Consider the following 26,668-nt stretch of genomic DNA (forward strand, 5'->3'; position numbering starts at 1 on the left):
GCAAAAAAAGCCAAGCGGATCCAACCAAGTAGGTATTATACAGTAGAAAAGTGCCAACACTGGCTATTCTTCACAGATCAAGAGAAAATGGCTTGTCTTTCCTACCAGTTGTGCTGCACTTGACAGGGAGGCTATGACTGGGAAATATAACCCAGCTCCTTCCTGGGAAGCAAATCTTTCACCCACAACGTGAGACCTTGGGTCTAGCCCATTGTAACCATTGAGTGTATGAGGGCCTTGTTCATATGTGTTGTATGACAGCAAGTTGCATGTGGTTATACTGAGTGCAGACGCATTCTCCTTTAGGTGCTCCATTTCAAGCATGCTATGTTTTTAACAAAGATTAACAAACAATGAATTCATCAATCAACCCTGCTTCTCTCAATCAGGAGTGAGGTATCACCACACATCCCTCCTTGCATTTCATAGGGTGAATACCCTACCCTACCTCTGATATGACTTGCAGAGGAGCTTCCCCCAGTTATAGGGGTGGTGGGTGCTTCATGATCACCCCTCTGATTACTCTGTAAGTCATCTGCCAAACGTGGTATCATTGATTATTCCATTGTTGGCCATGCAGTGGGCTAGTTTCCAGTTCATTTCTTAAAAGTGTTAAGACTGAAGTTGTCTAACTGCCTCTGGGTGTTGGGATTATATTTCATCTAGATAGAAAGTTCCACCAGTTTTTTTGACACAAGACCAATATGTTTCAACTCTGTCTACACACATTCAGAATGCACTTGTGTTGCACAATTGGAGAAAACACAGGTAACTGGTCTTTGGGCATTCAGGTATTTTTGAAAATCTCTTCCCAACCTGAATGAGTAAAATAAACTAATCATCCAAACTGTGTGATGACATCCCATTGAATAAGTGTATATAGCTACTTTCTACAGAAAAATATGACACAATATGAGCGTATGGCCACTATACTTAATGCCAAGCATTGGCTAAAGGGTTATGTAGGGCCCAGGTGGTGATGCAGGGCAAGTGTGTTCTTTAGAGTGACTAAGTACCTTTGGGATGAGTTGGTTTTGTAAATCAAAACAATTGGGTAAAATGCCTTCAGATCCACACAGAAATGCTCCAAATTCAAGGCTAAAGCATTTCCAGAAGTGCAGAACTGGTTACTGCAGAAATGGGGGCCAAGTTGTTGGCCATTTAGCACAATATAGACCCATTAGTAATTTAATATGAACACAATCAGCCATGACATAATTGGTATCTATTTGGATCCAAGTGGCTGATGTGCAAATAATTTTGTTGCAGAGGACACAACATTTTATCAATAACAACACCCCTCTCCTTATATATGTTTTATTATCCAAATCTGTTTATTGTTTATGCATCAGCATGTCTCTTCATCCTCCTCCCCACACGCAGGTGCTCACACACAGACAGTCCTGACAATTAAATACATGAAGTGTGTGGGGGGACAGCATTAGGTCATGGTTATGCTGCACATGCTTCAATAAAACGATACACATATTTACAGAATCCTCATTTTTAAAGGTCTTCTTTTTCTATCCCTCCCGCCCATCTAACCCCACAAGAACACAAAAATAAACAACAAAACTTTAACATCCTCACCCTTGCCCTAACAAAAATTTGATTCTGAAAATTCTTCAACACTTAAAATGAAATTCAGCAGAGAAAACAAAAAACGAGAGAGTGAGGGAGAGGGAGAGAGAGAGAGAGAAAAAAAATAGACTTATGGCCAATACAACACAGCAGTACATTGAGTCCATTAACTACATAAACATGGCAGTAACACTGAATATTTTGTAAAGTCTATGTACAAGGTTGCACAGAAGTAGGCGGGGGGACGGGGGACTCTCAGGTTTGAAGCATGCCTTTTGGTCATCTGAGCATTTGAGAAGGGAGGGCATTATGGTGTATTTTATAACACCACCAACAGCAGAACAAGAGAATGGGATAAGTTATTACTATTAATGCTTTACTCCATGCTTGTGTATATATATATATATATATTTTTTTTTTAAATCCCCCTGCCCTGCCCCTCCCCTCAAGTCTTCATTCCATTTCTTGTTTCTGTCTTTACTGTCTAGGATGATTTTTTTTCCATTTTGACATATAAAAGAACACAAATAAGGCACAATTTCTACTCAGACTGTTTCATCATGGGGTGTGTGGGGGGGTGGGGGATGGGGGGGTAGTAGGGGGGGGCATGGGGAAGGAATCAAGACAAGTCGATTGATTCCATACGGTCCAAAAAAACTGATTTCCCTTTGTGTTCCAAACAGCCACTTGGATTTAAAAATGTGGTTCAGAGCAATACGAGTTTTGATTTCAGGCAACAAACTTATTTGCCCCAACCCATTATTACCTGGGAAAAAAACCCTATTCCTCCTTACCCAAATGTGTACAATCACATGGTGACAAAACCTAAATTGTGACACTATAAGTGCACAAAAAAAAAACTAATAATGCTAGTATTTAACTAATGCTAAATTTGACCCGTGTCCCCACCCTTTGGATTGGCCATTTTTCATTAACATCTAACCTCATTTTTCAGTTTAAAATAATAATGAACAAACATAAAACACAGCTCAAGACAAAATTAGCTTTAGTTCAACGCTGATGTGTCGGTCTGTGTGTAATGGTAGAATAAAGAAGCGTTCATATTTAAAGAATGTACCCAGCTGTGTTTCCTGAACCAGAAATTTTGGATTGAACCACTGAAACATCTCTCCCTCACTCAATCCCATTAGCATAAGGCTTCTCCTCGCTGGGTTTCTCAACAGTTACATCCCAAAAGAAACAAGCAAACAGCGATCTGTGTGTGCAGGAATTCAGTGTTTCATTCATGTAAAAATCTTTTCACATTTTCAGTTCATCACCCAAACACGCAGATGTGTGGGATTTATTAAAAGCCCCAGGGGTTTCTTTACTGTACAGGGGGTAAGGGCTGAGGATTATATGGAGCAAGGTCACAGGATATAAGGGAAGATGGGGACAGGTCCACTGAGCTGGGTAAAGGTAACTAACAATTTTTGTTTTTAGTAGGCTAGGTGTGGGGGTTTGGTGACTTGGGACGGAACTTAGGAACCAACGGACAGAAGCTGACATCTCTTTATATATATATATTTAAATTTAAAAAAATAATAATAAAGGCAAAACAACGAGGTTCTCAAGCCCACTGAGATTGTTTCACAGAGCAGGATATTTTTTTTAGTTAGTTGGATAACAAACCTGAAGTGAGGAGTGTCCAATAAGAACACTTCCTGGCCGCTTCCGGTACTACACAGCATTAATATTAAGCCTGAAGAATCAATCCAGATTTATTCTGGATACAGCCAGGTACCATGGACAGGTTTGACACATTTCATTGTACTTAAAGAACTGAAATCACTCGAAACACACTTAGAATAAAAAACTTGCTAACCTGCTATTAGCTTCTAATTGTGTTTTAAGGTAAATGCTTTTTCTGTTCTTTTCTAATTACAAGAAAATGTATACGTAACTTGTTGCCCATGGTGATTAATTGTACACTACTGCACATATTTGGAGCTTTCTGTGCTAAAACACAAAGAGACTCATGAATCATCACAGGCTTGATAATGAGCTGCAATAGGCTTCTAAGTACTCGGGCTAGATAACCACCTGGCTAAATAACAGCAAGAAACAACCGTGGCAGGAGTTTAATAACAGGGTGTAAAGGGATACCTTGAATATATATTTATTACCCCAATCACAGTGTGGCAAACATCACCACCGCCAGCTCAAAAAAGAGCCGAGTAAGTAGTTGGAGCTTTTTAGCTGTTGTTGAAACATTTCCATGGTTGCAGCACAAAAACTCCTGCCTGGGGATTAATTGGTGGCATAGGGGTTAATCTGGGATAGTAGCAGTGGGGTAAAGAGGGTATTCAGGGCTATGAGTGGCAGGTTGGTTGGATGGTAGCGGTCTGAGTCTCAGGCTTTGGTCGCTGTGCGGGTGAAGCACATCAGTCGTGTTTCAGGTGGTCTTTAATGTCCTCCTCATCTGTGTACTCTGACGGCTCATCACCCGGCTTCAGCAGACGGCCCACGTAGTCGTATTTTTCTGTGAATGGGGAATGTCCATAAAAAAAAAAAAAAAATGAAATAAATAAATAACAAATTTAAAATAAATTTTACATTTTAGATTAAGTACAATAAAATGTTTCGTATCATAAAAATCATATGCAACTATTTGGATAATCCTGGCCCAATTCCATGTTTTGTGACAAGAAAAAAAAAAAAAAAAAACCCTCTACAAGAAAAAAACAAACAAACAAACATATAAATGTTCCATAACTTTTGCACAGGCCACACTTATCCCCAATATAAAATTACGAAGAGAAACAACAGTGCTTACATACTGTATCCACAATCAATACAAACATGAAATTTGATCCCAATCTATTGGTAATAACTTTTAATAAAAATCTAACAGGCCTTCTCTTGGGACAGCATGTAAGCAGTAAGAGTACTTTAAGCGTTCAACTTAACTGCGCAGGTTTCAAACAGACAAAATGCAGTGCATGTCAGGGGCCAAATTAAAAAAAGCTAAAGGGTGGGGTGGGGTTGGGGGGTGGACCCACCTGGGTCTCGTTCCTCACATTAGCTTCACAGTCAGGATCCTCTAACATTTTTCAGCTCTACAGTTCTGCTGATTCAAAAGAGGCTTCATCTGTGTGCACTTTGATTTAGAGTCCTCAATCTAATTTTTATTTATTTTATTTTTTTAATGTTTGCTTGCATAGAATAGAAAAGAAAGTAGTAAACTCACTACAGTGGAAAATAACAGAATGTGCAGGGAAAGTAGGCCCAAGAAGGGCTTGTATGAAGCACTTTCCCCTCTGAGAGAAAGTAAATAAAAATGAACAGCTAAGATTCAAAGAGACAATTATTAAATAACATAAAATTGGAGAAAAAGAGAAAGAAAATTATATTAATAACAACGTTATACCCATATCCTATACACATTAACAAAAAGGTATGCAAATGTATTAGCAATTTAATTTCATGTAAATAATACGTGTAGTAACGAAATAATAAACTTAAGAATTTCACACGTTAATAAACTTAAAGTATACTGTATTGTGCCGTAATGTAAAAGTCTTAGACATCGAAGCATGTTTAAAATGTCATGTGCTTGTTTACAAAAACATAGTTGAATTATAAGCTAGTTAAACGAAGCCTTGGATCCTGACTTTTCAAAAAGAACTTTTAAGCCCTATCAACAATTATTTTGAAATAGTATGAATTATCCAAACTAGTTCACATATTTACTTATTTATTTTTAATATATAGACAAAAAACACACCTACCCATAAACTGCATCTCCCACTCCCTGACGCTCTCCATCTGAACGGCATTGAGGTCTGACAGGTCGTCATACTCGTCTCGCAGTGCATCCTTCTCCAGACAAAATGTAGCCAGACCACGAGAAGCGTCCCGGCCCGCAAAGATCCCATAAGGACCCTCTGCAAAACAGAGGTGCACACATTTATCTGGTGAAAGCCTTTCTTAATAAGGAGTCAAAAATGATAGAATCCATATCCTTCATCTTTTTTTATAATCACAACCCTCAAATGCACTTCACTTGAAACATGCCCAGGCTGAAACAATCATTATAAATCAAATGAAATCAAATTTTTGTATAGCGCTTTTCACAACTGATGTAACAAAAAGCAGCCTCACAGAATTCCAGTAAGATGATTATTTTTAATATTTTTTTTTTAAATAAAAGAATATAATATTTTTTTCATTTTAGCAGCACCCTTTGTGATAAAGTTGGAGCTTGTAATTCTACAATTATCCATCAGTTTTCCTACGTACTTTATTAGACCACTTTCACTGTTTTTCAAATGCCCTACACTTAAACAGGACCACTACAGAGCAGGAATGATTCTGGTGGTGGATAATATATAATTATACATTCCCTCATTTTATTAATCTGTTCCCTCAATTTAGACAGACATGACACAGGCTGTGCGTTGGGACACACATTTGATTTCTCCTGTCCATTACTTATTTACACATTTCAACCATGTTTTAATAGACTAAAACTTTAATAGTTCAGGTTGAAGAGAGGGTGAATAAAAGCAGAACTTTGAATCAGACGGGACAGGTTTTTTTTTTTAACTGAGCATTCAGCTGGAGGCGGGACAGTGAACTCCTGTTGTGTGGCACATAGCTGTGGCCAAAATCTCATTCTCAAGCAAATTTTTCAGTAAAATCCAATTGACCTGCTATTGTCATTTTTTTTTTCATGAATGAATGTTAAAAAGGGCGGCATTGTTGAAAAATCAAACGTTGGATCCAAAATGGTCGACTTCAAAATGGACCGCCATGGTCACCACCCATCTTGAAAAGTTTCCTCCCTCCCATATACTAATGTGCCACAAACAGGAAGTTAATATCACCAACCATTCCCAATTTATTAAGGTGTCTATTAAGGTCTATATAAATGGTCCACCCTATATATTGGCTAGGCTTTGCTGCAGACTACGAAATAAAGGTATAATACTTTTAATAAACATATACAAGATGAAGGTAATATATGATAGCTGGAACTGTCGTTTTTCCATTGGAGTAGTGTAATTAAATATTGTGTTATGGACATGACAAATTGGGCAATATTTGGTTCTGACCAGCAGTAATGGGCTCACTAGGTGTGTGTCCTTTTTTGCAAAATTCGGGGTCACAAATCCCCAGTGTCATATTATTATGCCATTACATTGAATGAGTTGTCAAATTAAATCTTAGGGACGATATGAGGTAATGCAGGATCTCATTTTCCTCAGTTGAGGCGTAGTTCTGTCCACCAAAGCCCCATTATGTTTTATTTAATTTTTTATGTGGTAATTGATAAATGTAGACAATAGCAGGTCAACTGGATTTTACTGAATAATTTGCTTAAGAACAAGAGGTGATTTTGGCTGCAGCTATGTGCATGCACAGCAGGAGCCCACTATCCCCACTTCCAGCTGAATGTGCCGCGTCTAACTTGTTAAAAATAAAATGGTGTCCCATCAGTCCCCTCCTCTATCTGAAATATTGATGTTTTAGTCTATAAAAGGTGGATGTAATGTGCAAATAAGGAATGGACAGGATAGAGCAAACAAGGGTCCTAACAGAGCCCGTGTCATGTCTGTCTGAAAAGAAATGGATTACTAAATTGAGGGAAAAAATTATTAAACTGAGGGAACGAATTAAGTCTCTAAATATAATTTTTCCACCATGAGACTTTAGGGCAGTGGTCGGCAACCTGCGGCTCTTTGATCCCTCTGATGCGGCTCAGCTTTTGAAAATAATTACTAATTAAAGTACTAGTATTTCATTAAAATATATTTTATTTTGGTTCGTTCATTTTCAAAATGTAATTCTATGAAGATTGTGGCGATCTTATAACATCTAAAATATTTTAATATTTAAAACATTTTGTTGCTCTTAATACATGTCACAACTTCCAATGTGCGACACCCACCAGTGTGCGGTTTCTTGAACTTTTTGACAGCTGACTGCACGGCGCCAGTAAAATAATGACGGCACACAGAGAGAGGACAGGATTTTTGTTTGCTGCCAGTGGATAATTTAAGTTCGGCGTTTTTATCCCCCATTACTACAAGGACTCAAATAGACATTGAGTATTTTACTTAACCGTCAACCAACGTCTTTTTTTTTGGAGTTAAAAATGTTTTGTTGCATGTAGAAATGTTTTCATTTTTCTGCAGTCGTTCATTCATTTCATAAATGTAACAGTATAGTTTGTTTACACATAGCACAAAGGCAAAAAAACAAACAAACAAAAAAAAAACCCTTATATGCAGTGTTATTTCATGTAAAATTTCAAAAGGATTTTGTGGCTCCCAGTGTTTTCTTTACTGTGTGAAACGAATCCAATGGCTCTTTGAGTGGTAAAGGGTGCCGACCCCTGCTTTAGGGGCTCCATAGGTTCCTTTTCTGTTCGCACACCTTATTTTGAACAGAGAAAAAGTTATGGCAAAAGAAAATCAGAGAGAAATTAAAAAAATGTAACTTGCTATATCTATGTGGTTTCTGTGATTGTGTTAAACTTGAGCCGCATCTTTTTTCATGGGAGGAAACTGGAGCACTCCTCACAGACAGTCACCCGGAGCAGGATTTGAACCCACAACCTCCAGGTCCTTGGAGCTTTGTGATACGACACTACCTGCTGCACCAGCGTGTGTTTTTGGACCATGGGAGGAAACCGGAGCACTCCTCACAGACAGAGTGGGACTTGAACCCACAACCTCCAGGTCCCTGGAGCTGTGTGACTGCGACGCTACCTGCTGCACCACCGTGCCACCCCTGAGTAATATACCAAAATTTTATTTTTCCTAGTACTATAACAGACCTTATACCAAATGAAAAGACACAAAGTTGTTTTCTAACTGTTTCACAGTGAAGTACAAATGCAGTTTACATTACAATTACTATAATGACTAAATTATGAATTATAATTATGAACATGTAATATGTTTTCACATCTCCAACCATCCCCTCCAGCCTTCAGATCAAAATCCCTGCCCCAGCTGGGGGTGGGGGTGGGTATTACCACCTTTTGTTATTGTATCATTAAAATGTTACAACAAACATCACAGGCTTTAACAATGACATTTCATTCACTGCTTTAAATTAATAAAATACGCACATCTTCTGACATGTTTAAACAGGCACAGGCACAATAGACAATGACAAAACACACACATGCACGCACGCGCACACACCCTCCTACTTCAATTAAGACTTTTGATAGATTATGGAATGAATACAGAGAAAATTAATACAGCAGAGAATCCTTAGTAAACCATTCATGAGCGACACTGATGGCTACAGACATAGTAACTGTATTTATTAACTTTTTGCACAAACTACAAGCCACAAAAAAACATTTTTGCTTTTTTTTGTCTTCACAGCAGCCTAACTCCAATAATCAGAGTTTAATCAACAAAAAGTAATACGATAAACATTACAGGGACATTCAACACTTATTACAAGTGTAGTAAATCAATAAATTAAAAAACATTAGGCATGTTCGAAAGAATTACTTAAATAAACAAAAAGTGGTCTGATATATTGTAAACATCTATACGATGCTAATACCTTCCTATTGATATTTCCTTTAATATCAGGTATCCGGGTTTGACTCCATGAACCACTGACAAAAGTGAAAGATATAGTCAAAGAAAGAAAGAAACAAACAAGTTTAACCAGATTATGAATACCAGATTAGTAATGTAATTACTTATTTTAATTCATTCTAATATTTAAAAAAATGATGCATTTGAGTCAAGGCTATGCGACTATGCTTGGTACAACCCCTAACTGACAGCTATTCTAAAATACAAGTCTAGTTGTCAATATAAAATTATTTTATTCCATGTAATTTTGGAAGCTGAGTTACACAGACTTGGCAGCTGAGGTGAGGGAACATGGGTGGTAGGCATATGTACGACTGATGAAGACTGGTGATAGACTTGTAGCCATGTCTGTCACATCCCTGCTTGTGCAGTTCGGCATTAGGGGCCGGAAACTAAGGGCAGCTGTGAAGGAGTTGTCAGAAACAGCGAAAAGTTTTAGTCAGGGGTTGTGGATAATGTGAGCACAGACTACTTGGGGAAATGCACTGTATGGAGCTGTTGTGTCTAGTTGCATAAAGAGTAAACTGGCAGGAAGCAGGAATCGAGTCCTTATAATCAATTCCTCATAACACAGACTGGAATTACTTTATGTAATAAAAAAAAATAAATTAATAAATAAAAAATAAAGCGCTCAGTATACATGAAGATAGCGTGTAGATTCAGACTTTCACTTCTCTAAGCCCGATAAATGAGGAGTGGGAAGTGCAGATGAAGGTCATTGAATCCACAACAGTGCACAAAAGATGGCAGCCGCAGTGGAAAGCACCAGGAGCCAAAGGCAGCAGAATGCCTTCACTGGTGGTGGTGTTGTAATAGTTTGTATTTAATGCCATATTTGCCCATAGGGCCATATTCATGGCAAGAAAGCTAGTAAGATATTAATTTACTTATTAAGTCTTATTTTAGGTACATTGAGGCTGCCATCGATTTACGTTTGTCATATGTGTTGCTTAAGTTTTGTTATTGACAGGAGTTTTAGAAGTGCTGATGCTTTTGTACTGTTGAAAAATTCTGTTATGGACTTTGCAGTTAGGATCTGTTGCCTCTCATGGCCAAAATCAATACAGTCCAACATTAAATGTTTTATCGTAAGCTGAGTTTGGCATGCTGCACAATATGGGGCCACTTCAACCTTTGCTAAACACATTTGAGGTAATCTGGTGTGCCCAATACGCCATCTTGTGTACACTGATTGGTTCTTCACTGGTGCAAGTGGCATGAAAACATGAACGAAGATGTTTAATACAAAAAGGACAAAAAGGCAAGTATTTTAAACAGAAGAAAAATACCCCCCCCCCCACCACCACCAACAAAAAAAGGATGCACCAAATGCCTGTCTATATAGTAGACACCACATCATTCAGAAATCTGCTGAATTTAAACCGTTTTAATGCTCTTTGCTGTCTATATTTGTTTGTGTCTATATTTGTTTAACAAATTTCCAAAACTGCAGAGGACAGCATAATGCAAATGAGCCTGTAAACATAGACTAAATATTTAAACGCATGTTTTATGCCCCCTGACAAGTCAAATATTCTATGGGTGTTTTGATTAATCAATGTTGTTCCATGGTTTAACTCTTAAATCCAGTTCCAAAATAATGTAGACCACACTTCTACCACTAGCATCAACGTCATGCAATATTTTTAAATCAGCATATAATTGCTTGTAGCAATTGCAGTATGAAGCAATGCCATCTCAGTATACTCAGACCATTTTGCATAGCCCTGATCATTTACCATAACACCTGTAAACTTGTCACTAAACTTCTCACTACAGCTAAATTGGGTCTGAGACTGTTAACAGGTTCTGGACTAAATTACATTGCAGATGTAGATTGTCCATTGAACTTCTCATTGAAAAGCATGAAAGGGCTTAAAAACAGCTCTAGGGCCTTAAGTCTTATGACCAGGTTGTAGTAAAGAGTGTTGCCTGTTTGGACTGCTGAGGAAATACGATAAAAATTTTGCAGAAAGGCTCCATTACTGTGATGCGTCAATAAATATTAAAAAAAAGAGCACAGAGGGGAAAAATGGATGGGGGAGAGAAAAATTAATAAATAAATAAAGGTTTTCATGCTCTGCATCATCTGATTCCCATGTGAATAACTCCCTCTCAAAATGTATTTGCTGGAAGCTTGACCATTTAATCTTTCCACATGTCACCATTTAACTCCTAACAGCACAACTGATTAAATAATAAATCTAAGCCAAATGAAAACAGGTTAAAAGCAAGGAGAGGTTTCAGAATCTATTTTTTTTAAAAAAAAAGGAGAAAAGTCAGCAGACATGATGTCATAATGTCATAAACCAAAATAATAATAATAAAATAAAAGCCCTGGAATGTGGGTCAAAACGAGGTCAGAGGTTGTTCTGCTCATGCCGATTTTACAGGTCACCCATTTTACAGCATGGCTCACACTTAAATATAGCCAATGGAGAACGAAGTGTTGTTCACACACCTACTTCAAAACAGAGGTGGACTATATGACTTAAATATATCATTTTAGCATATTTTATATGTGACTATGCAATCAAGATATACTATGCCTCAATTATGTTTACTTATTCCATTTACATGCACATTAATCCAGAAATGTTCTGGACAAGTCAAGAGTCAGCACAGTTTAGAACAGCACAGGAAATTTACAGAGTTTCTCCTGCAATTGTTTTATCTCCCGCTGCGAGAGCTCGTCTAAGGCAAAACATCTCCCACTATGAGCTGCATGTGTGAAAGACTATTCCGGGACATTTGCGGACATGATGCTCTGCATTTTATGATACACTCTACAGTGATAAAAACACCATGCCTAAAATGCAAATAGTTATATTTATATAATAACCCTGGCTCTATATTGATTGATCGCAATATTTATCACAATATTAACATGTATAGCATTTTCTTACCACAAAAGAGTAAATGAAATCCATGTCTTGTGTCATGAAAATATTATGGCATTACCACCTCGAGTGTTTAATGAAGCAGAAAGAGTAAAAAGACAGATTAAGAAGAGTTTAAAATAATAAATTAATAAAAATACACTCCCAAATGCTTAACTGTAAACATACTGCACTTAACCCTATACGTGCCTGATAGCCTGTAGATGTCTGTGCTACCCGGGAATAGAAATTAAGGTTTACTGCTCTATTACCAAAAGCCTATCAACATTACAGGGCAAAAATTAATCATGAAACAAATCAATCTCTCTTTATCACCCAGCACTAGACTGAGATTCACAGGATAAATCATCTGCTTCTCACCATGTGTAACTGCTGGATTTGCATATTGTCGTTGCTAAACCTAAAGCATTTTCAAAAACAGTGACAGGAGAAGGAAAAAAATTCTTAACTTTTAATCGAAGTCAATATAAAATTATTTTATTCCATGTATTTTTGGAAGCCGAGGTACACAGACTTGGCAGCTGAGGTGAGGGAACATGGGTGGTAGGCATATGTACGACTGATGAAGACTGGTGATAGACTTGCTGCCAAGTCTGTCACATCCCTGCTTGTGCAGTTCAGCATCAGGGGCTGGAAACTAGGGGCAGCTGTGAAGGAGTTATCAGAAACAGCTAAAAGTTTTAGTCAGTGGTTGTGGATAATGTGAGCACAAACTACTTGGGGAAATGCACTGTATGGAGCTGTTGTGGCTCTTGGTGATGTAGCATGTAAAGATCACATGGAACTGGTGGAACTGAGCATGCATTAAGTGACAATTGGGCTAGGTACAGCCTTAGTTACCAGGGAGGCCCGTGTGGATTTAAGGTTGTTGATGGTTAAGGGTAAGGCAGGACTGTAGATCTAGCTCAGAGGGGTGGGTCTAGGACTCTGGACTTCACTGTTGAGCCATCTGGAGGTGTCATGGGCTTAATTTAGCAAAACACTGACGAGAGGAAGTGTCTACCTGATGACCCCTGTGAAGAGCTAGTAATGCAGTGGGTGGTTTTGGTACTCATGGGCTGGGCTCAGTGAGTAACCTTAGTTGTTAGGGGTAGCTGGTTGCTGATCGGATCATAAATGGCCACAGCAACCTTGGTGGGTAGGTGTAGGACACTAGTACACCTAAATGTTGCTAGATGTAGTTGGTTGCTGATTGGATCATAAACAGCCACAGTGACCTTAGTGATTAGGTGTAGGAACAATGGGTGATAAAAGGATTTTTTAATGTTGCGGCGGGTAGGAAGAGGATGGGTTAGGCCCTATGTGAAGTTCTAATGGATTGGCATAGGACATTTTATAATCTTATCTTGAGGATGGTTATAATAATTTCTATAAAAGCATTTCTATTGGTCCATTCATCATAAAATTCACAATGTAATTTGCTGACACTGTGAAAAAAATTTTTATTCTCCAATAGTGTAACAGTTCAAGTCTCAATTTGACAGTTGAAACCAGTGATTTATCGGGACGACTTTTGGCATTTTTTTTATATAATCGGCATCGGCCAATATATTAGCACAAGAGGCAGATATTTACACAATGCACACAGGCAATGTTGTAGGCAGCTCTGTAATTCTGGCTGTTAGAGCGCCCCTTGCGTCTATTTTGTCATCTTACAGGCAGACATCATTGAACACAACTACACTAGTACAAGCCTCCAACCTGCAGCTTCATGCCGTCTCAGAGAAACCGGTATGAATTGTTTTGTCTTCTTCAGCTCTCACTATTTGTTACTGGCTGCTCCTTGTAACATACACTCAATAATCTGCATCATAAACAACTGGAGTTGGTAACCTAGAAACCCAGCGTTATTTAGCCTCTAATTTCGCTCATTGGTCGGCAGCGCCTATTTTAAAAAAAAAAAAAAAAAAAAAAAAAAAAAATAAAAAATCATTGTTATATCCGTCAGTGTATCTCACGTACTACAGGTCCAAAGACAACAGTCAGTGTACCAAATTAAAGCTTAATGTCACTGATTTTCATTGATTTAATCATTTTATATATAATCTCACTCGATAAATAAGTATGTTTGCTGTTATTGGAAATTATAAAAAAAAATATTAGTGACAGTATAGATTTTCAGATTTTTTACGACGATTTTTACACCAATCGAACGGGCAGACCCTCAGGATCACGAGGATATACACTAAAATGTAGGACTAAGGAATTAAAGCTGAAAAAGTAAGATATTCCAAACTTCAGGTTTCTTCTTCATCAAAGACAAATCCGCAGATTGTCGAAGACTGAAGGGCCCACAAGTGGCTCACAGACAAAGTAGCACAGCAGCGCTTACCTTAGATAGGCCCCTTCAAAACGAGACTAAATCTGAGTTTCTCCGCCAAACCGTTCATGAGTAATCCTCATGTTTGTGTCAAGAGTACTGGCTGGAGGGGGGAAGGGAAAAAAAAAAAAAAAAAAAAATAGTACAACGTTTCTAAAAAATAATTAAAATATGATCCCTGTGGACCCATGTCACACCTACTGCTGCGTAGCTTAGGCGCTCAGCTTTCCAACAACATGTCAATCAAATCTGTAGACCAATCAGGGGCAGAGTTACGGCAATGCGCACACAAGGAGACTCAAATGGTTCTGTTTGTCAGCCACAAGCTCCAAAAACATGTTTTAAAGTTTAGACATATTTTACTTGTTACATTTCCCCCACTGAGGACATTTAAATGTAGCAGGGGTGTGGGGGAGGGTGCCTCGCTCTACAGCCAATCAGAGTGCAGCTCTCGCCTTTTAACACGTCAGTCATTTAAAGGTACACTGTACTCAATGAGAAACAAGTGTAAACAGAAAAACTCAGTACATCAGGATAAAACACATCATAACTAAGGGGTTTTACTGTTTGGTGAGGGGTAAATGGCCACTTGGTGAGGGACAGGAGACGAGTTTCTCATAGAAAATAAAGAAAAACACTAAGATGTTGACATTAGGTCTAGACAAGATATATACACTGTATTTTTGCAGTAAAAGTAATAATTTTCCTTATGGAGAGATTGGGGTCTAAAGAGACATGGAGAGGCCATCTGTCCACTGTCTGCTCTAGCTTCAATAACTACAAATCAGTAGGGGGTATCAACTCTTAATTTTACCTGATGAAAGTAGACCCCTGGAGACACAATTTTAAAAAGAAAAAAGTAATGTTACTCATGAACTCTTCAGTTTATAGTCACTAACTTTTAAAAAAAAAAAAAAAAAAAAAAAAAAAAAAAAAAAAAAAAAAAAAAAAAAAAAAAGACAAGCACCTACATTTTTTTGTGGTTTTCATAAGCTTTTGACCACTTCATATATATTTCAGGACCTCTAAATGGTTTCTTTTACAAATGTGAAGGGTTTTCTGTAAAAATAAATCATGATAATGTCTCTAGTTTATTCTCTGCCTGAGGGATGGGAATATCAGCTTTACATATCGGCCACTACTGCTGTCTAATAATCGGAATCGGCCATCAAAAAACCCATATCGGTCGATCACTAATTGTGACCTCAGAAGATAAAATATTAGTTTAAGTGAAGAGCTGCTGTTTTAAGCATGGCCACACACCATATTTAACAGCTGTGAGTTGTGAACAGTGGAACCAAAAGCTTATCTCTTGTTCTTAAACGGTCTGAAGCAAAAAACATAAATGAAGTAACGCAAAAGATGGAAGAACTGTAACAGCCATTTAACTTAGTATTACGTATACAAGACACATCATTGTCATCATTAGACATGTAAATAATGTCCAGCCATGGCATTAATGTAAGAGACTCTGTCTTGAATCGTCACCAGTTCAATCTTCTGGACCAGCAGAAGAAACTGCTGTGTGTGTGGGGGTGTGTGTGTAATTAAAGAACAGAAAAAGAAATAGGACTTTCTTTTCCCTCCACATCCACTAACCCCTAACTGCTCCTCAGCTTCATAGGTGACTGCCTGCTGCTCTGGGTGTGAAGTTGTGTGTGTATTCCATGAGGCTTTAAATTCAGAGTCCAAATTGCATTGTACTGCTGTGGGGATAGAAGCATGTTTCACATTTTAAATGGAGCGACTCACTCCAGACACAAAGACAGGAATGGTAGTAACATCTGGTGAACACACACACACCCACTGTATCTGGCACACATTCATTCACACATTACAGCTAGTAAAAGCAAATTCTGCCCTACACGTCAGCCTCTTCGGTACACGTACGCATAGCAATTGCTAACAACCTCTGACCCACACCCACACGTATACACAGCAAATCAACTCTAATCAGCCTGTATAATATCTACGTCAGACATGGCTTCATTTCAAGAATTCAGGCAACAACTTTACTCTTTCTGAATTCATTCAGATATAAAAAAAGGAAATAAAAAAACAAACATCTGTCTCTCTGACTTATGGCAGCCAAATCAAAGGAATTTTTGCTGGCTAGTAAGGTAGTAAAACAAAAAAATGTAGCTGGTATATGTAACATATTAGAGACTCTAGCATTTATCTAAAAATATTTAGCTGTTTGTTAATACCTACTTTTAACTATACTGAATAACAATATGCCATCAATATTTTGAGATTTTCAACAACTTCGTAAATGAAAACTGGCTCTTATGAAATCTTGTACCCACAGGCACCAGTTTGGGTTGGTTTCACTGGTGAGCATGGGTTTGGTTCCTATGTTGATCCAGGGAGAAAAGTGAAATACAGCACACATACTAGAGTTGAAATAATAACTAAGTGTGAAAACCAGAATTTATAAAGGGTTTTCCCCTGCTCTTACTGAGAGGCAGCGTTCATTAAACCAAAGTGAGATACATTGCTGTCACTAAAGTATTAAAGTGACCAACTCAAAAGCTTTTTTACAGCATTTTACATGGTTATTTATACATAAATTAACGTCTCAAAAACTAAACTTGGAGAAGTTATCCCCTCATTAAAAGGGGTTGTTGCGCTATAATGCGTTAGCATTTAGCTACGCATATTCTTATTAAGTTTCTTAACAAAAGCTTCAAGCTTATGCTGGAATAAAGTAGTAACTAAAGTGTATCTAACGAAAAATGAAATGAAAGTGTATATTAACGCATCCTTTGGCTTTTAGCATAGTTAAGGCATGTTAGCCTTAGCTGAGCTAAGCTAACCTAAAAAGACTGCACTGACGTTGCCCATAGCAACAATATTTTTCTACTTTCTTTGAGGATTTTAAAGTGTGTGCAGCTGCCGGAGTGTGGGAAATGAAGTCTGAATTGTAAATCGTTCAGGGACTGGGGCGAAGTTACAGATCCACAGTCACACAGCTGAAGTGCTGCAGGTTGTTATTTTGAAACTCTTTATTAGGACTGTGATTCGACTCCTAAAAGAACCGAATCCTGACGTTTGTGAACCTAGACTCGGCTCCAAAGCTGCCACATTGACATTAAGTTTAAATGTAGAAATATACCTAGATACGTTTATTTGAAACATTTCTTTCCCAACCATACCCTATCGGTAGGTCAACTGCATGTACCTTTAAACAAAGCTGAAAGCTAAGTGAGCTGTAAAAATACTTCACCTGCAAACACCAGAAGACAGCTAGTCTCAGGTAAACAAATTAAATTAATGTATAGTTAACAATCCTAACATTCTCACTAATGTTGATTTTAAATATTACGTGTTTATTTTTCTTAGAGGTCCTATTCTTTTTTTAAACTTTGCAAAGTATGTACAAGAATAAAATATCAACGATATATTTAGTCATGTACTGTTATGTTTGCAGTGGGTTGCTCGAAGAAAACTTCTCGTTTTATCGCTAAACATTATACGACCACATTGATCCGTGTGAATCGACTCTCAACAATTGGAATTGGAGTAGGAGTCGACTCTAGAATTTCTGGAATCGCACAGACTTTCTCGCTCACTATCCCTCTCTCTGGTTCTTACCTCGGCCGTAAAACTTTCTGCCGCTGGTCACATCGAACACCTTCATGTTAACAGCGATGAGGATGCGCGGGTTGTGCTCGCCATCGTACTCGCGTAGCTGTTCGAGCGTGAAGTCACGGCGGCTCATTTTGGGTAGAGGCGAGGCCTCGGTGCTCGCGTTCGCGCCAGCGCCGCCGCGCCTCGTACACCGCCGGTATGCGGCGTAGCAGGCAGCGAGTGCGAGGAGGAGCGCGCCGAGGTTCAGCAGCATGGCGCCGATTGCGGGGCCGGGATCCAGCTCCTCTGTCTCCGCCGTCGCCGCCGCAGCTGCTGCTGCTCCGCTACTGCCGTCCTCATCGACCGCCATACTGTCTACACGTTAGCGCCGACACACAGCTCTCATCCCGCCCACTGCCGCCACCCCACAGATCATTGGTCTTCTGCAGTCAGGCCCCGCCATTGTGGACTCTATCGGCGATATGATTGGTCCTTTGATGTTCCAAGGGGCTGTACTATTGGGCCTTTGTTGTTCGAACTCATCTATTTTGGACTCAAGCTCCCACATGATTGGTTCACTTTAGCTAGTGCCCACCCACTTTAGGCTCAAACTTGGAGACGATTGGTTCTCTATTTTTTAATCCCGCCTGTTTAGACTCTACACCGTATATGATTCGTTCCCTATCGTGGGACCCGGTCTATTTTTGACTTCAACTCACAAATGGTTGGTTCTCTGCCACATGAAGCCGCCTGTTTTACACAGTAGAGGAGGGCTTGCGCCCTTGTTGTTCGAACCCGTTCTGGATCTGATATGATTGGGTTTCTGTGCATAAAGCCCACCCACTGATAAAGATATGACTGGTTCTTTGTCGTGTAAAACCCATCTGTCAGACTCTAGAACGCAAACGATTGGTATGCCATTGCTCAAGCCCACATATAATTGGGTCTCACATATTCTAAATGTATAATTCGACATATTTCGATATTTGCCGTTAAGGTTTACCTACTGTGTGCTCTATATACAAGTAGTCTGTTTTAGACAGTCAGGAGACATTGGGCATTTTTGTTCAAACATCTCTTTTGGACCGTCATATAAACCGCCCCAGTCGTGTGATTAGACCTGTGTATCAAACCCTTTATTTTATTAAACAGTAGACAGTGGACTGCGCCTAAACACAAGTATTCTAGACTCTAGAGCCAAAATATATTGATATTGCATGATAAAATGCAAAGCCCAGCTACAACAGCTCTCCCACCTCCAAATAAAGGGCAATATAATAATAATAATAATAATAATAATAAAATCTGATACCATCTTCAAAACAGAATACTTTGTTTCATATATAAATAACAAAAGACAACCCAAAAAGCAAGGTTTGGGTTTTTATAAACATATTTTTAATACCTTTTTTAATATATGCATTTTTTTTTTTTACATATTACAATTTATAGGCAGAAAAAAAATTTAACCTGACATGCATATGAACACACCAGCGCACGCAAAACAATACTACAATAACAAGAATCAATAAAAATTAAACCAACCAAATCAGAGTAACTTCTCACAATTTTTATGTACAGTTTCTATTTGTATTTTATAGCTGCATTATCCAAATAAGCTGTAAAAGCAATAAAAAATATGATCATCAATAACATCATTCAAAATAGAGAGAAAAAATTATCCCATCTCCAATAAAATTTAAAACTTTTTTTATGGAAATATAGCTCCTTTTTGTTTAAAAAGATAAAAATTTTTAGAAAATAAAACTTCAAGTAGAGAGATTTTTCTAATTTAAGTCAAAATCACAAGGTGGTTAGAGATCCATCTACTGTCCAGCTTGCAACACTCAAGAGGAACAGCGATGTTTTCACCCTCACCAGCCACACTATACAAACAGCAAATCTGTAAGAGCAGATTAAAATCCTACTTCCTCACATCCCACCTACAATCCTGCACTATTTTGGCTTTGAGCATGATTCTGCAATCTTCTAACACTCATATCTGAAATGCAGCTCATCTGTAAATGCAAGCTACACATCAAAAAACTGTATAGTGTCACTTTGTAATAAAGGTATTTCATCCACAAGCTTAGTAGAGCAAAACATAGTTCACTGGGTATTATCAAAGACAATTTCTAAGTTTTAATGTTTTTTTTATGACATGATAGCTTGCTTTGCTTTTGTTTCTTATCTGTGAATACATAATTTTGATTAGGCACACAAGCAGCACAAGTTATGACACTTAAGGAACAAAATCAAGTATATCTTCCTGATGCATTTAGGTTATAGAGTTGTCATGTTTTTTGTTTTCTCTTTGAAATGTAAGGCACACCTAAAGACAAGAGAGAATTGTACATTCAACACTTGAACACATTGTCTTTGAGCTTTAGTAAACTAGACAGCAGAACATTTTCGACTTCCATGATTTATTGCAGTCCACTGATTGTGCCTGATTAAAAAAAATAATAATAAAATAATTCGAACCATCAGTCAAAAATCTGTCTGCTGGGACATAATACAACACTCTGGTTGACATTGTGACATAGTGAAATCAATGCAGCTGTGATGGTTTAAATACTCAAACTTCACTTTAACGGTTTGACTGATTCACATGTAGGACAGATTCATGGCATAAAACCATAAACCTGGATCAGCCTTGAAAAATAGGCCTCTTCTCTATAATCCGAAGCAGTGGTCATATGAATCACCGTACTGCTCTGAAGAACTCATTTCTTTGGTGGTGGTGCGTCTTTGGTTTTGCTGGCCACATGCTCTCCTTTGCAAGTGTCGGATTGCTGGGTTTTCTTCACATTCTCTTTGGGTGGAGCCTTTGTGGTTGCTGCTGGCTCATTGGCTGTTGCCTTCAGATAAGCTGATGTTGCTCTGGCTGAACCTGCAGCAGATGGTTGATGGGCTGCTGTGGTTTTACTGTTTGCCGAACCTGCTGACTGATTGGCTGAGGCTGCCTTGGCTGGCCCCTGATTGGCTGAAGTGGTTTTAGTGTTTGCTGGTGAAGCGGAACGATTGTTTGAATCCATCTTGGCCGCAGCAGCAGCAGTAGGGTGATTCAAGGATTTGGTGGGTGGAGCCTGTTTTGAGGTGGACGATGATGAAGAGTTGTGACGTTTGCGCCTGCCATCCTCACCTCCGGAGGATGAATGTCTCTGCCTCCGACCCCCTTCATCACCAATGGGTGGCTGGAACACAGGAAACAAATTTAGATTAATCAGTTAAATTATAAATTTGATCGTCAGTTAATAATCATAGTAGTACATTATGAGGTATATACTGGAAATGCACAGTGAAACCACAGTTTTAATTCTATACAATTTCTTAATTTTAAACAAAATTTACTCTATAAGGAAAGATATATTTAGTGTCTGAAGGTCTTTACTACTCACTGGAGCTTAGAGGATTATGTTGGCAATTACCAGGGATGTACATTTATAATTTCAGTGTTGATGAGGACAAATAAACAGTAAAAATTGCTGTCAAATATCCCAAATTATTTTCAGAGCATGTTTCCAAATCTGTCCTGCTGTTCAACATCTCTCTGCACAGTGAGAATGGGCAGAAGAAAGTCTAAACATATGTACTGTTTGGCAGTCTAGTCCCAAGAACCGATTCTATCTAGGAGCAAGGATCAACACTTGGCCAATGACTGAAAGTTTAAACTCAACTCAGTCTCAGTTTGTGTGTGTCCATTGTGCAGTACAGTACAGTTTAACCATGAAACTTTATTGACTCTTTGTTTAACCATGTCTCTGGATCTGTCATGGTTCAAACAGACAGCAGCTTTATGAAGAGTAAAGGTGGTTTGAGCACAGCCAAAGAAAGATTCACAAACCTTTCATTATGTCATTAAAAACTGGGAAAGAGACATTTTTCTATTGCAGTTTTAGAACCTGAAAACCAAGTAATGAAAGGTACACAAACCAACTACCAACATTTGTGATCAACTTCACAGAAAAAAGGCTAATCTCGCTTAAAAAATACAGACCTGGCAACCCTCGTAATGGTAGCGGGGCATTGGAGTAAACCATTGTGAGGCACACGAAGGGGAATTGCAAACCTTCAAAACTTACGCATTTGTTATATCTACAACTGGCACAGGTTCTTCATTCAATTTATATTTCTATGTATTATTTTAAAAAATTTAGTATTCTTTGATTATTTTGTCGGATTATCATTTTAATATACTTGGTATTTTTTATTTATTTATATATTTATTTATTTTTATTTGGATCCCCATTAGCTATTGCAATATTATGTAATCAATGTAATTCATTTTACATTTCCGTCACCTTATACACTCTTATTTGCATGTAGACAAGGTAGTAGACTAGGATTCATCTAATCTCCATATCTTTTAGGTATAGTTTTTTTTAAATTAGTTTTTTTTAAACCCTATTTTACTTTCAATTATGAGCGGTGCAGTGGTGCAGGCAAGGAATTCCATTCTTTAATGGCTCTGTAAATTACAGTTCTGCAAGTGTAATTGACTTTTGCTCTAGGTACTTTAAAGTAATTTTTTTGTGGAATATCTTGTAGTATTAGTTTCTCTCTCTTATTTGTTTTAATTGATCATAAAGGTCTAATGAATATTTTAGCTCATATGTATTCTTTATGAGTCCCATAAGGTTTGCCAACCTTTAGCTGCTTTAGTTCATTGTGCATTCTATTTATGCTGGTTCTGTATGGGCACTGTAAAGCCATTCTCGCTGCCTTATTCTGCATTCTGTAATTTTGTTACATTTGTTACACAGTAATCTAGCCTAGTTAGTACTAAAGATTGTACTATTAGTTTTCAAGTTTTCTGTGTAAAAAAATGTTGCACATCTTATTACAGATAAAGTCTTTCCCATTTTTGCTTCAATATTCTCAATATGTTTTCCCCATGTTAATCTACCATCTATAATAACACCTAGTAATATCACGTCATGAACCCATTCAATTGTTTCCTCGTTTATAGCTAATGTTGAATCCGGTTCCCCAAATGATTTAGACCAAATTATAATAGTTCTTGTTTTTGGTATGTTTAGTATGAGATGATTGTCTCTAATAAAGTTTGTTACTGACTTTAGTTCTTCCTTCAACATATTCATGGCATCATCTGCATACATCTGCAGACTGGCTTTATTCAACAATAACGGCAGGTCAATTATGTATATTGAGAATAATAATGGGCCAAGACAACTTCCTTGTGGGACTCTCAGATTTACTTTCTTACAAACTTCCATTATAAAAAACCCTTTGACACCTGTCCGAGAGATAACTCTGAAACCATGCTGTTACCATCGAATCCATCCCATAACAAGCTAGCTTCTCCAACAACAGATCATAATTCTGCACTGAGGTTTAACAGAACGGCTCAGACTAACTTTTTTTCTTCTAGTTTTTTTTAACCAATCATCATTCATCTGAATTAATGCAGTGCATGTTGAATGTGCTCTCCTATATGAATGCTGAGAGTTAGTAAATAGATGGTTCTCAGATAAGTAGCTATATGTAATTACTTTCTCTAAAAATTTGCCCAAGACTGGTAGTAAGCTTATAGGTCGACTATTGGGTCCATTTAATGAGTATTTGCTGTCTTTAGGTAGTAGGATCACTTTTGCTTCCTTCCACAACTTTGAGTAAATACCCTTCTCTATACTTAAATTGAAAATATAGCAAACTGGTTTAATTATGTGTTTTACAGCAATTTTTACAAATTACCCATAAATTATGCCTGCTCAGACTCACTGACCTCCACCCTGAAGTCATCTATACTCTTGAATTTGTTGAGGTGTTCCTTTAGTTTGGGATCGATGACATGTCCCTTAACTTTGGAGTATTTCAGGAAAGCCCAGAATTTTTCCAGACCATAGAGTTGACCTGTCAACAAACACCACATGCAAGAAGAGATTAATGTTTTATGTGCCTCACACATACACTCTTACACATATATTTTCAAACATAAACATCATGGTTATACATTTAAATCAGTGACCTTAATATTTAATCTGACAAAAAACTATTGTGAACCTTGAAAGTACCCAAAAAGTGTGCATATTTCAACTAATATTAACCAAACTAAAACATAATCAAAAGCATACTTTTGCACCCTCTAAGTCACAGCAGTCAGTTTGCTGGCAGAAACACATACATTGCCTAGAGAAATGAACTACTTTTATTGCTCCCTAAGAATTTTGCACAGAACTAAGTTCACAAGGAGTTATACACAGAATGAGATGCAAATCTCTGCCACTTTCAATAAATGCTCAATGCATGTGTTGACTTTAACTACTCATTATATTTAAAGACTCATGTTAGACAAACATTTGACCCATTTGAGTCAATGAAAACAGTAATGACCCTAAATCGATAACACATTCTGGCCTTTATACCTCCGGTCATTACGTGCTCTAAACAAGAGTAAGGATCGAATAATGGCAATATTGTAGCCTGGAGGCTGGGCCAGATTTATTGATAAGACCTGCTTTCACAACTTCCCAGTACTTAACTGGCTGTGATAAAGGCTAAACCGAGTATAATTTGGTGCAGCCATTCTGTGCCAGGCTTCAGTGACACAATGTTGGTTCCATGGCAGTTCTTGGTGCGGTGTTTGTGAAAGCTGCCCAAATAGTATTATCCCTGAACTCATGAATATGAGTAAATAAAGCTAGACAATGCTAAATATTGATGCTTGCTTTAAAGGGGACATACCATAAAACAAACTAACCTTTTCAGCACATTAATTTGAATATCTGGATTTGAACAACCCACACAGTCAGTTTTTTGTGATCTGCCTAAAGCAGAAAACAAGAGATAAAACAAGCTGTTCTTATTTTGGGCTGCGTTTTTCATATACTACAGACATGTCGGAAGTGTTCTGCCTCCTACCCTGATTGTCTATAATCACAGAGCTAGTGCTGCATTTATGTGAGAGCACAAACAGGGTAAAACAGAGCACTAGCACAGAAAAATGCTGAAAATGGAGATGAAAAAGAACCAATGGTTAAACCCAGCATTTCTACTCCTCAATTCTGTGTGCCTTGTGCTGAAGTGGCTCATTATCAATTAAAGCAACAGGTGCTGAAACCACTTCTGAACAGGGCTGTTTAGGCAGGAGGAGAGAGAACAGTGCTGTATTGTTTGACCCTTGAGGTATTTGGACTAAAGCATGTCACAGACATTAACACACCAGGGAACTGTGTTAACAGTGTATTATTTGGAACCTTAATATGAGCCAGTTTTACCCAACAAGCAATATATTTGTCAGGCCCCAAACAAAACTAACCTATAGCTGAGAGAACATTCTACGAATTGTCACATGATCACTAATTTTACTTCAGACATTGTACATTCAGCACATGTACCTTTCTCGTAGTCATTTAAGGTTTCCTCCTGGAACTCCTTGAAGATTTCAGGTCTAAACCTCTTCTCTAAACCGTAACTGTAGAAACGGAAGAGACATTCCAATCCGTACCTGCAGAGAGACAGAGCTCCAGATAAATGCTGGCATTTATAATCACATAAGAAAGCAGCTAAACACATCTGTACACCATAATGGTAAATGTTAAATAATAGTACAGGTGTGTTGTTAGAGGTAAAGCACAGCTATGTGTATAGTTACTGAACAGCACAGCACAGGAGAGCACAGGTGTGTGTATAGCTGCAGAATGGTGCAGGTGTGTGCATAATTACAAAAGAGCACAGCTGTGTGTACATTTACAGTTGATAGTATAGTTAAATTGTCAACATTTTTTTCCTAAAGGTATATTCAAAGTTGTCTTTTTAACTCATAGGTGTTAAAAGCATTCATGGAGTACCTCTTTTTACCTAACTGTAAAAATGTTTACACCTAGGGACATTTAAATATTCATAATCTTTGTTTACGTAGGTATGTATATTTAAGACACTAAACTAATGTCCATATCTAAAAAGAAACTTGTCACACAACTTGAATTTAATATTTGCTTTTCTCATGTGTGCGTGCACACAATCTGGAGCAACCTGTTCACTAGTTCTCTTTGCCATGCCAGCTCACAATAACTCTAATAATTTATGACCACCTTCACTAGTTCTCACATGCTTTCAGCTTGTGTTTACACATTCCCTCAATGTGTCAGGCTTTGTAAATAATACATACTTTGAGAAGAATGTTACCACAGGTGTGGTGTTAACCGATTTGTTGCATTGTTGATTGTGCATTGTGTTAAACTTAAAATAGAAACCCACTGTCTTTATTTGTATTTCAGGCAAAATAACTGCCTCTCACCAAACGGTGCAGTAAATAAAACACCTAAACTGCCTCTCATCTGTAATTTATGGAGGCATTCCATGGCATAGTATCTACTCTGCTTGGCTTAGCTCTGATTTTTTTTGCTATTCCACTAGGCAGATTTGGTCTCTGAATGCAGGTACTTTTTTAATTCCTGCTCACGCTTGGTTCCAAGAGAGAGTCTAAGCGTGACATGTAAACATTGCAGAGCACTGACAGGCTAGACAGACCTTTCTACACAGTGAAATGCAGACCTCCAGCACAAACTAACCGCTTGTAAAATCTCAAAGCTACAATAGCAATTACATTGTTTTATCTAACTCACAATGGCAGCTCCTAAAGGTGGAGCTGTGTTCAATCCCAAACAACAACAACATGTTAAATTACATTTTTTGATGTCATCAGCTACATTTTTGGGTGGGGTGCTTTACAGCCAACAAGACCATCCAGGGCCCAAGCA

The 26,668-nt window shown here is 37.9% G+C and overlaps 2 protein-coding genes across 4 annotated transcripts in view; both read right to left on the reverse strand.

Annotated features, from left to right (window-relative positions):
- Positions 1 to 1,310: 1,310 nt before the first annotated feature.
- On the reverse strand, positions 1,311 to 18,347 carry pgrmc2 (progesterone receptor membrane component 2). 2 transcript variants are annotated; one of them, XM_066672155.1, is made up of 3 exons: positions 17,967 to 18,347; positions 5,313 to 5,468; positions 1,311 to 4,063 (listed from the first exon to the last, which is right to left on the reverse strand). In XM_066672155.1, exons 1-3 carry the CDS (start codon positions 18,310 to 18,312, stop codon positions 3,966 to 3,968), a joined length of 600 nt encoding a protein of 199 aa, XP_066528252.1. In that variant the 5' UTR covers positions 18,313 to 18,347; the 3' UTR covers positions 1,311 to 3,965. The 2 variants fall into 2 exon arrangements, with proteins under 2 accessions (XP_066528252.1, XP_066528261.1); XM_066672164.1 differs by having other exon boundaries at positions 5,309 to 5,468.
- Positions 18,348 to 19,327: 980 nt separating this feature from the next.
- larp1b (La ribonucleoprotein 1B) overlaps positions 19,328 to 26,668 on the reverse strand; it is a 53,736-nt gene continuing 46,395 nt past the window's right edge. For both annotated transcript variants that reach the window (XM_066672185.1, XM_066672175.1), the window contains exons 16-18: positions 25,304 to 25,413; positions 23,692 to 23,819; positions 19,328 to 21,139 (exon numbers count right to left, since the gene is read on the reverse strand). In XM_066672185.1, the coding sequence (XP_066528282.1) occupies positions 20,669 to 21,139; positions 23,692 to 23,819; positions 25,304 to 25,413 (709 nt within the window). In that variant the 3' untranslated portion in view covers positions 19,328 to 20,668. The remainder of the gene's footprint in view (positions 21,140 to 23,691; positions 23,820 to 25,303; positions 25,414 to 26,668) is intronic.

Source organism: Hoplias malabaricus, chromosome 1 (assembly GCF_029633855.1).
Source record: "Hoplias malabaricus isolate fHopMal1 chromosome 1, fHopMal1.hap1, whole genome shotgun sequence".
Classification (NCBI taxonomy): domain Eukaryota; kingdom Metazoa; phylum Chordata; class Actinopteri; order Characiformes; family Erythrinidae; genus Hoplias; species Hoplias malabaricus.